We start from the raw sequence: 12,089 nt of genomic DNA on the forward strand, positions 1-12,089 counted from the left end.
ATATTATAAAAAAAAGATATTGTTTTTTTACTCAGTGGGTTCCGGGTACGATCCCCGGCAATAGAGATATTTGTTATGCAAGAACATAAATAAAATATGAAAGTAATATTCTATTGTCTTTGTGTCAAAACGTTATTTTCTATTATTGAAATCATAGTTTCGTTTATTTTCATTACATTATTTTAGTAACAAATTTAATTTTTGATCTTAAGTATGTGAAATACTCGTTTTAAATCTATCAAGAAATAAAATAGAAACCCATAAAAAAACCTATACTTTCCAAGATTCGCAATTGAAATTGTTTATGAAAGAGCTTTATAAAAAATCAAAACACAAAATTGTGTGGATTGGTTCCAATACTTCAGTGATTCCGTACGTTTAAGAGCTAATAAACATGCTGGTCATGAAACCTGGTTGCACGGTTCACTCGGGGATCAATTATTCCCGGTACATTCCTACTACCGAGCGGCGGACGGGTTACATTGCGGTTTGAAGGGCAGAAATAGTGTAATTACTATAGATGTTCATTTGATTAGGTTTAATTTATAAGAAAGTGGAGGGAAAGTGGAGGGAAAAAGACCTCGGGGAAGATCACCAACTAGGTGGTCTGACCAGATCAAAGGCCTCACCAAGATGTCTGTTACGGAGTGCTTTAGAAAAGCAGATGACCGAGCACACTGGATGGATATGCAGCACACCTGCATAAAATACTTCCAAAGCAGGCACGAACTTCAGCCATGAAGGAACGACTAAAAAGAAGAATTTATAAGAACGTTTTTATGATATTAAAGCAGTAAGTCTGCTGTTCAACCGATGGGCATGACACCCGCGCGATCCATAGATACTGGAACCAAACATTCTTCAAAATAAATATATACATAAATACAATATTATCCAAGAAACAAATTGTGTAAGTATGCAGTGTTGTGAGTACTAAGTAAGCGGTGTTCTAACCTTAAATGATCGGATGTATCATTTAAGGTTAGGTACTTTCCCATACATTTTAAAACGCAGTAGTACTTATATCTAGATATCAGATAGATAATGCAGCCTTAATCATTCCGCTGACTAGTTAAATCTATATTGTGGTTATAACAAGCGATACTCGCCTATACAATCTATTTAAATATTTTTTAATACTAATTTGAACTTTAATTACAAATAACTACCTAGATTACGAATCTCACCTTATTTTCCAGAAAAGCGCGGGTATCTATCTGTCTAATCGACAGCTAGGGCTGAGACATGAAACCGTATACTAGTGATGTGTACCAAATCTTACAGTTCCCCACATGAAGACTAATCGTGAGCTTACGAACCGCGTGCGCTACCATCATCAGTTTACAGCACAATGGGTGCCAACAATAGCCGTAATGGTTCACAATGGTGGCCGTTTACCCCTCAACACTGCTCAATGGTCAGATCGATCCCTCGCCCGACTCAAGGAAACAACCGATAAGAGTGATTAATTGGTTTAAGCCGAATTCAATGAAAGCGTCGGAAACGCTGAGCCGGTTTTTTTAGAATTCGGATAAGCGGCGTGATTCCTTACCGTGTTAAGTATTTGTTGACTTCTTTTGTACAGAATTAATACTGAACCGTTTTTAATATTTCCGTCTTCTTTATTATGTGACAAATAATAAAGAAGTGTTTTAAGCAGTCGCGTATTTGATTAATTTAATTATCAGATTTAAGCTTACCATTTTAATAATAATTTTAACGTAACCGTGAACAAAGAGAGAAATATAGATTTTTAGACAAATGCACCATGCACCACCACCATCCAGCACCATGGAAATTATTAAGATAACGACGAAACTTTAAAATTAATCGTTTTGACTTTAATATACAATTGAAAAGAAAAAATAAACAAGAACCTTTTAGTATCAATTGACTTCATTACCATTAATGACAATATGGCATCATTACCTTACTTTTGCGCTTAAAATTTATTCTACATAGTTAAGTTCGTAAAATTACATGAGTAATAGATTGTACATGAATCCTTTCTTTATCCTCAAAAGGTCATTTCAAACAAGTAGCGACAAAATGGCGCTGAAAACGCGTGATTTGTGCGCGATCATGTTTCGAGTTACACGGCAATAAATTAAGGGAGTATGAGAATAATTCCGTCAATGTAGGCCGTGCGTGCTTAGTGATGTCCGCTGATTTATCGATGTACGATACGATTACAACGTGGCCAAAGAGTTAAATATATAGATACGTTATCGACTACAAATTTTACGTTCTATTGTTTTGCGTCAATATGCAACGTGAAATTAGAGAAAGTAAAATATAAGTGTCTAAAGATGTCAACGTGGCTTGGAATGTAAAGTAAAAAACGTTTTCTTATTCACTGACTATAATAGTAGTATAATTAACTTCCCTTTGAAGTTTGTCAGCTAATAACTGCATTTACTACTTCAGTTTCAGATAAAAATATTACGTGTGCTACCTTAAATTACTGATAGAGGTGAATATTCTAAGAACTAAGTTGGAACGACTCTTGAGGGGAAAATATGTTATAGTTTTTTTTTAACTATTTAGGAATTCACAGGGCAGAAATGAAAAAAATATTTTCTTTTTAAATTTGCATTAATACTTTTGTGAATATTTTTTTTATTTTTTATTAAGTTACTTAGTGCTAAAATGAATACAAGTGTTTTAATAAAATTTTGATACTTTCACCTGACGGCAGGTATATCTGCAATTTAAGTCTATGACCATATCAGTTTTACAAACGGACATGATATTAACAAGGTATATAGATGTGTAAGCTTCAATCGTAATTAATGAGGCGAAGTGCAAAGTACCTATATCATATCATCATATATCATATATCATATAAACAACACACTAAATTGAGAAAGCACATCATATCATCAGAAATATAATTTCGAAAGAGTAAGTACGCTGAAAACAGTTAATATTCTTTCATCTGGTTTTTCAAATGATATTACTTTTTTTGTTTCGTAGCTATTTTCGATATTTAACTTTATCAATAATAAGAGAGAAAAATATTGTTAACTTTTTTTCTTTGTCTAATTATATGTAAATTATTTCCGTGTATGTTTCTTCGTGTACCTTATAATAATGGATGGTTGTGTATTGTTATTAAATGTATTAGAGTAAAAATAAAATTATAACATGCGATAACATTATCTAGCCGATGTATGCGTCATTCGAATTAATATATATATCCTTGACCCACCTACCGATAAGTCTTAAATAGCTTTATACTTAGCATCTTAGGCATCGAATATGCTTATGCCTATTTTATTGGTCCTTTAATAACAATTGTATATTTTACTAGCTGACCCGGCAAACGTTGTTGCCATATAAATAAAAAAATGTTAAGGGTGAACAACCCTTATCACTTAGGGGTATGAAAAATAGATATTAGCCAATTGTCACACCTACTGAATATTCATATTAAATTTGGTGAAAATCGGTAAAGCCGTTTCGGAGGATAACTAACATTGTGACACGAGAATGTTATCTATATATAAGATAATTCTATCTTATTTTAACTGATACTTGAAGTCTAAATCTAAATATTTTTTAGAAATCTTCTATAGTTTACTACGCATTTTTATAAGATTGAAGAAGTAAAGAAGTATCCGGTTCTCTGGGTGGTTTACCACCACGATGGTACCACTGGTATTACCACTTAAAGTGGTCACAGATCGATTGTATGCTCGTTTGCCACTTTCATTAAAAAATAAACATTTATAATTAAAAACGTAATACTGTGTAAAATTGTAAAAATACCTAAATATATATAGGCATAGAACGTGGGTAAATGATTTCTGTACCCATAGCATGAGTTTTTACGTTTTGCCGAAAATAACTGTTTTGGTATTTGTTTACGTATTTGCCCATACATTTCCAATCAGCGCCCCTAGCAAGACTGATTGGAAATGTTTGAGAAATACGTAAACAAAAACAAAAACAGTCATTTTTGTCAAAACGGAAAACCTCATACTTAGGGTACTGTAATACAAAGAATAATATTAAACTAAAAAGTAAAAGATAATAACGTCACTTACCCGTCGTGTCCATTATTATTATCTACGAAATATCAAGTGGAGCGCATTATTATTTAAATAACCGCCATACTTACACTTACTTGAAATATTAATTAAAATCTATTATGGTCCGAACAATAAATCATATTTTATGGCACCCCTTTATAGTGGCTCAATTGATTCATACAGCGGTGGTCTTAAGAAAAGATAGATATGAAGACTGCAGAAAAAATATTAATACGACTCTCCGTGTGTTACATTTATTGTAATTTTAATTAAAATAAATTTTATAGCGTTATTATTGACCGAAAATTTTAAAATCTTAGTGTACTTTATTGCAAATTGTATAGTAAGGTATAATTTAGTTTTATAAAGTTGTAACCAAAAGCCTGGTCTTTATTTTGTCTTTCTTCTATGTATAATATTTGAAGGAAAAGTATTGTCGATGTAATTATTTATCAAAACAAGTTATATATACTTAAGATATATTATAAACGAATTGAATGTTTAAATAATATAAGATAATCTCCACCTATCAGATTAATGATTATAATAACTATTTTACATGACAAAGATAAACATTGCAACACGAATTTAAACTGCTGGCTAAAAAAACTATTTAAATATCGAGGGAGAAACAAAAATATTTTAATTAAATACAATTTAACAAAAATATAATAAACTTCAAAATAAATCCTTATTATCTTGTTTAATACTGCTGATTTTGTTATCTTAGTAATTAAATTGGTCTTCTCAAAAATCTAATTTTCAATTCAGTATAAAAAACAAATAGATCTTTATCTATAAATATAATCTACATACCCAGTTCAAGAATGTTGTTTAACAGTGCAATCAAATTGCATTTCTCAAATCATAATTTTCAATTCAGTAAAAACAATATTCTAACGGATCTTTACCTAAGGTTTCACCTAACCAGTTACCCGATTACCATAACTAGAGCTACCCCCGTTGCTGTAGACACAATGCAGTGAATGAAGTGTCACCAACTAGTTTATCAATGATGAATGGTCTGCTGCGTAATATCACTTACATAAATAAAGGCAGGTTCGTTGTGTTTAAGTTATGGAGTTCCCATGATAAAAGGGTATTAGGCTTAGATAAGTGAAATGCCACTTAATCTTAGGGCAGACGAGTTATAAAATAATTTAATTTACATACATTCATTGTTAAATTTACAAGGGTATGAATTAAGTTAAATTCTGTTTACTAGTATCACGTACTAGTGAACAGAATTTAACTAAATAACTACTACTCAAATATACTTTAATCTTTGCAGGCGAGTTGTAAATGGAATAGTGATCAGAAATATCCAAAGCACAGCTTATAAAATAGTTAAAAAGCATTCGTCCGGTCATAATTTGATTCAGTATCGTTTTTATTTAGGCCTAAATGCAATACCGCACAATCTGCCCACTTACGGCGTTAAGCGTCGGTTCAAGCGCGTAGGATCGTAAGCGCCAAGCCCGAGTTTGTGCGAAAAGCTCCGCAATGCTGGAGCTTTCGTACAGGAAAAGGAAGGGCAACACTCCCCGCCTAGACCAGCGTGGCTGCCTCCCGCTCATTCGCTTCCCAGCGGTGGTAGCGAGCGCATGTCTTCGCGTTGGTCGCGCATCGCTCTCTTATACGCGATCGCGAAAAAACTTTTGTGTACCGTGACGATCGGTTCCCGGGCCATCTGAAATATGAACACGATTGCGTTGTGCAGTGATTTTTTCTAACCGTGCAAAGAGACTGATAATCCCCGGCAGTGTACTGAAGAGGCTAATTACGAGCTAGGCTAATTGGCGGGGCCGGCGTTTCATGAAGGTGAGCCGACTTTTATTTCCGTTCGGCAATCCCTCTAATTGCGTCAATTAGTGTAATGCGGCGACAGCTTTGAAGAGTCCGCTTAATGATCTCTACCGCGTAGGTTGTAGTCTTTGAAAACTATAAAAAATAACAGGAAGTTCCAGGAAAGCTCCTGTGAATGCAAAATAATTGGCTGATTAATATGCACTACGATTTGTTCATGGAAACGTTTCTAATGGACTGAAAAATATGTATACTTTATTTCTTGATTTTGTATATGAACTTTTTCGTGATGGAAATTAAAATTGTGTTATGCTTACAAATTATTGAAACCAACTCAATTATATTACAAATGTCATTTTAACAAAGTTCTCAGAAATTATTGTTGAGATTTCTTAAGTTTTGGTGATAAAAATATAAATTAAAGTTGTCCAATAATTGAAAATATAGGTAATGTTTACACCTACTGATAACAGAGGATATACATATTTATGTTCCAATACTTTGTTTAAAATCGTATATGAGGTATAAATTACTTCAGTATAGAAACATGTACTTATATTAAACTTACAGAAAAAAGCGAAACTATCTTCGTAACATGCAATATCAAATGAAAATTGTATTATTTACATAAATCAGCCTTTTCTAAATGTATAATAAAAAAATGAGAGCCATAGGGCGATAAAAAAATTTCCATATCCATATTCTTTACTTAATGATACTAAAAAACTTATTAATTTAATTTATTCAAAGAACAGACATATTATAATAGCATAAAATTCATTTTCCCTTTTTAGAAATATTTTATTTCTTTATTATATTTTGTCGTTCGAAGTTCGCCAAAACAAATTAAATAAATGTGTTGATAAAGTTTAGTATGTTTTTGCAAAATTATGTAATGCTGATAAGCGAGTTGTCATTTCTAATTATTTTTATCATCGAACTTCCTTGAACTCCTTTTATCGTTTCTGTATTCTTTGAAAATAATGTTATTTGACTAATAAAACTATTACTGGAGTAATTAGAATAATAAATACAATTTAATAGATAACGAAATAACGTTTTTCAATGTTCACGTTTTAAAATATATGTAACTATACGAAATATATGTACATACGAGTATGTAGAGTTCTTTCCATACACGGTACCAATATTTAAAAACACACTAAACGCACAGATCAAAGATGTATTCGACATAAATAGAACAACGTAGTTTCAAATACAGAAACAGTAATCTGATTCAGACAGAATTTTTTCTAAAAAATATAAGTTGAGCTTTCGTGCTACGGGCGACATGGTTGTCCCAAAAGCCAATTAGAATCCCGTATCCGGCTTGTTTATTCTCTAATTAGCAAGTGGCTCATTAGAGCTACATCACTAGACCAGAGAGCAGAGTGTAGCAATGCTTCATTCGTTTTAATTATAAACACTGCTTCTTGTGTTCTTATAATTACCGAGCACAATTAAGGGACAGCATTTTATTGCTTATCTTGTGCATAATAACTGTTTATAAGATGGATTCTCGTGTTCCGAGCACCAGATGTTGGTTATTTATATTTTAATAAAATTCTTGCAAAGGATGTATGTTGCTATTTCTGTTGAAGATTTATCTTATAACCTGTATGTGTTTTTTCAATAATCTTGTGATTAAGTGATTAAGTTAACTTCAAAGTTTCTCGATAACGGAGCGCCTTTCTCAGCGGAAAAGATTTTATTTTTTATGGGACATTATACTATATTAAATATTTTATTTACTAGCTAACTTATTAAAACTGAATAAAGTTAATGTAAATAAATAAATAATAATAAAAATACAGTAAAATAACTAACATTTTTTTCGTAGCCGTGATACTGAATTATTGTCTATTGCAAAAAAAAGTTATAGTTCCGTGCATACTTATTAATTTTGAGTTTTATTCCAATGGCGAGTATAATGGATACGTAGCGAGTGCAGGACCTTGGGATGTTATAGGGATATAAGGGATAGGGAGCGCGGCACGTTTAAACGCAAAGCCGTGTCGAGAGGGCGTAAAATAACTTGCCGTCGTAATTATCTCCATCAATCAATATATTTCACTTCAATCAATTAATAATAAAAAATAAATAACACCTTACTCAATAATAATAATTAACTTTAAAATAAATATTGGTCGGAATCAGTATATATCTGAATAGGTTAGGTACTGTAACAATTATGCAAAAAATCTTTACATAATTAGTTCGATAAATAGGCAAAGACAGAAAACGGACAATACTTTCTTCTCCTTTGTAAAAGAAAACCAGTTGCCAACCAGATTTTGATGATCTTTTAGTGTGAAAAATTAACTTTCTAATTACGATCGAAATTCGATTTCTGGGCAACAGCCTATTTCAAAGTTCCTAGTAGCAAAAGTATAACTTTTTAGACTGTACAGATATCATTAATTACTTTTTTTACATGTCATTAAGGATTATATATAGGTATCGACTTCTATTCCATATTTGAATTTATTAAAGATAATCTCCATTAATTTGTTGTAATGAGGTAAGAGCGGTTTTATGGGGACCGGAAAGACGGGTTGTTCGAATGCAAACCCATTAGCATTAATACAAAATATGCTTCCTAATGTAATTAATTTAGTTTAATTTTACTCTTGAATTTTAAGATTAGTACAGGATCCCTGGTATAGTTTTCATCATTTATTACTAACAAGCCGATTTTTCGTGAGTAGCTTCGTTTCGACAAGACGCCCAACATTTTTCCTTACAGCAATGTTGGTAAATGATAGCTTGATAGGGGCAGCAAGGATAAAATATGTTGACCGGACGAATTCTAAAAATTTATTACTAACCAAATTTTTCTGTGTTAATTATCAAGATAATTATTTAAATAACGTGAAAAAATATTTGTCCTACAAAATATAAGTTTTTTTAAGGTGCCCCCCCTCTCCAACATGTATCATAAACAAGGTCATGAAAAATAATTACTAACCAGGCAAATATGATCCTGTACTAGATTGTTGTACCAAGAAATAAAAAAAATTTAAAACACGGTACCCAAAAAAGTAGTGCAAAAGCCCTCTTAGTGGTTTGACTCCGGTGGCACCATCAATTTTGTCAAATCCAGCAACGACACCTGAAGCCAAGCCAAATCCGTCAAGCCGTCTATTCATAAGCATGTGCCAAAGAATGAGACAAATTCAAAACACACTCGAAAAACATTACACTCCGCATTTGGATAAAAATAATTTAATTAAATCGTTTACCGGCGGTACCGCCCACATCTTTAATTATAACCTATCGAATAATCAGTAAACAAAGTTAAGAATCATTGTTTAAAACAATTTTGTGTTTAAATTATAACATAATAATTAATTACATACTGTCATTAGGACACAGCGTCCACCGACAACGTATACGCATAACCAATAATTAATTTGGCCAATTAATAAAGTTGCTTTAATTAACGCTGGTGTTAGGATAAATTAATCAGTGCACATCGCTCCGGTGGCGTTGGCCGCTCTCGAATAATTATTTCAATATTAAATTAAAGTTATATTGATACGCATAACTTTTGTTAAACCATCCCTTTGTCCTGTGAACGAAAATTGTATTTACATTGTATTTGTATTCGTTTTCTACTTTGCAGTAATGTTTTTTTCTGACAAAAGGAGTCTGTGGCACATAACGTTGTCATAGCAGGATATGGATGTTTCGTCATCGACAACCCTTTACAGTCCAAATGCTTGACACGCGTCTCCTCGCCGAGTAAAAGGGGTTTCAGGCTTCCCCCGGTTCGGTTCGGAGAAACCAGTGGGCATAAAAATAGCTGCAGTCAATCCGCAAAATTTACTGTTATAATATTCTCTGATAAGGACGTTTAAAGTTCTTGTATAGAAAAGTAGGTATGCTTAAGCATTGCTCGTGTATGCTAATTAGCTTGTGATACTTTAATTTATATTTTATTTTAAATAGTCCAAAATTCCTAATTAAGATAATATGTCCTGAATTAATGTTATCAACTTTAGCATTAGGTATATTGTTTTGTGCAAAATTTAAATTTAAAAATTTTAAATAGTATTAATTGAAAGCTGAATAAAACTCCAAGAATTTCTAAAGTTATACTTTTTTGACATGTTTCGGAAAGCACATTAGAGTGTGCTTTCATGGTATAGTTCACGTAAAACTGCTAGTCCGCTCTGAATATAGAAATGAATCGCGTCGCCATAGTAAATTGTATGACTACACTTGCTTGCCTCAACTTCAGAGCGGACTAGCAGTTTGGCGAGGACTACAACGACGTCGCGCTCACCGATTAACATATAGGTAATTTTTAGCATAATAACAAACATAAAATATTTCTTATATAAATGTAAAATATTCCTAATATAAAAGTTACAAAGATTTAAACACATAGTTAAACTTAAGCATACCCAAAATGTTTAACCTTAAAATATAAAAAGGTACATTGAACGTCTTTAAGTACGTTGTATTGTCTATTCTCAACTTGCACTCTTTATAAGTTGTCAGTAGTAATTGTCACCGTTTATCGCGGTAGTTAAAGACTAATGCACCTTAGGGAGGGTGTAAACCAGGCGATGGTTTTAAACGACCTGGGCTATCCTCTCTAAGGTTTCAAATTTATTTCCATTTTTTTTGTCAAATTCTATTTTTATTTTGACATTTGGTGATGTACTAAAATTGCAGAATAAAACTCATCATCTCATCAAAATCATATTGTTTTATACAATATTCTTACAAGCACGACCCGTGTCTCAGTAGCATTGTTGTCTGTTACGACACGCGTCTGACACGCTCTATGCCTGTAGATGTAAATTAACCCTGATGGCCTGAGTGCTGTAACCTATTTTACGTCAATTGATTTAATACAAAAATGATGTTAACATCTATAGTGCATTTTAATAGTTTCTCAAATAAGAAGCTCGCTATTTTCATTAGCATTTTAATTATTAATTGGTAACCCTATCGGTGTAGGTCGGTAGTAATTAGGTTGCAAGCAACCTTGTTTTTCAGCGGCGGTGGCGCTTCCTCCTCTTCCTTATTTAATTATCAGTTGCTACCGTCGACTCTGCCAACTGCATTACCTCTTCACAACATTTGTTTTGTGATAACGTCTTTCCTTAGTGTTTACCTAAGTTTTGTTAGACGTTAGTTTTTTAAATATTTTGTTTATATTAATTAAATACCAGTTACCTACCATACATATATAATACCAGTTGCTCAATTTAGTGTGTGGTCAGCCTAAGAGTCCTTATTGAAAACGGACTTCTATACTTTGTTTTCGATTGAAATGAGAACTGAAGCGTTCTTTGCGTTATTAGTATCTTTGCTTTTAACCAATAAACTTTAAATATAAGTACATTACAACTTTTAAATTAAAAAAAGGTTATAAACATTTTTAGTAGTTACTAATTAATTGCTTATAAAATGTTTACAAACTTTCGGCAATAACGTCATACATCTAGTGACTCGGAAATTAAGTACCCGACGCAAATCGTTACTTATTGATAAACAACATTTATTTTTATTAATCTGTTTACCAAACCCTATCTATTGCTTGCTATCGTCTGCTTAATTAGTTCAGAACATAACAAAACTTGCGTTAATTAAGATGCAATGTAATATAAAGTATATATTGTTTCCGTTGGCGACCGCGATAGCGGGTGATACTGGTGTAATTGCTGGTGATAATTTTCAAGCACACTATGTATTATTGTACATAATTAGAAAGTTTTGCCCTCCTCGTTACGTCCTGTGAAGTACGGCAGTGATAACCCCGAGTGGCGTGACTGGTGACGCGCGTTCAGACAATAACAGTAATGACGACTGCCGACCAATAAACGGAGATAATAGACGTCTGCTTTGAACATCGTGGGTGACCAGGTGGATTTGTATTGCAATCATACTTCATATCTTTAATGAGCTTAGAGTTATATACTCCCTGGCAAAACGGAACTCTTATGGCACCACTTTGCTCGTCTGTCCGTCTGCCTGCCGAGGTCCATTTTCTCGGGAACGCGTAGAGTAAAATTAAGTAATTATATGAAGTGACAATTTATATAAAATACGCGAGACGGCTTTACGGTATGTTAAAATAAATGCGATCAAGATATGACCGTTTTTGTTGTATTTTTTGCGATTACACGCGCGAATCAAAACTTATAAGCACTTCCCGGTAAACTAAATTTAATTAGTTTGATAATAGCGAATGTCTTAATAAGACCAGATTCTGAAGTTCTACCCTCTACAGCT

General features: G+C 32.6%; 1 protein-coding gene across 2 annotated transcripts in view; it reads left to right on the forward strand.

The window, feature by feature from the left end:
* Positions 1-5,625: 5,625 nt before the first annotated feature.
* Bx (LIM domain-containing protein Beadex) overlaps positions 5,626-12,089 on the forward strand; it is a 78,467-nt gene continuing 72,003 nt past the window's right edge. For both annotated transcript variants that reach the window (XR_012103369.1, XM_073085599.1), the window contains exon 1: positions 5,626-5,855. Coding sequence is in view for 1 of the 2 variants with exons in the window: in XM_073085599.1 (XP_072941700.1) it covers positions 5,850-5,855 (6 nt within the window). In the remaining variant the exon portion in view is untranslated. The remainder of the gene's footprint in view (positions 5,856-12,089) is intronic.

Source organism: Epargyreus clarus, unplaced genomic scaffold (assembly GCF_041222505.1).
Source record: "Epargyreus clarus isolate Ecla_fem2 unplaced genomic scaffold, WU_Ecla_fem_2.2 ptg000023l, whole genome shotgun sequence".
Taxonomy (NCBI): Eukaryota; Metazoa; Arthropoda; class Insecta; order Lepidoptera; family Hesperiidae; genus Epargyreus; species Epargyreus clarus.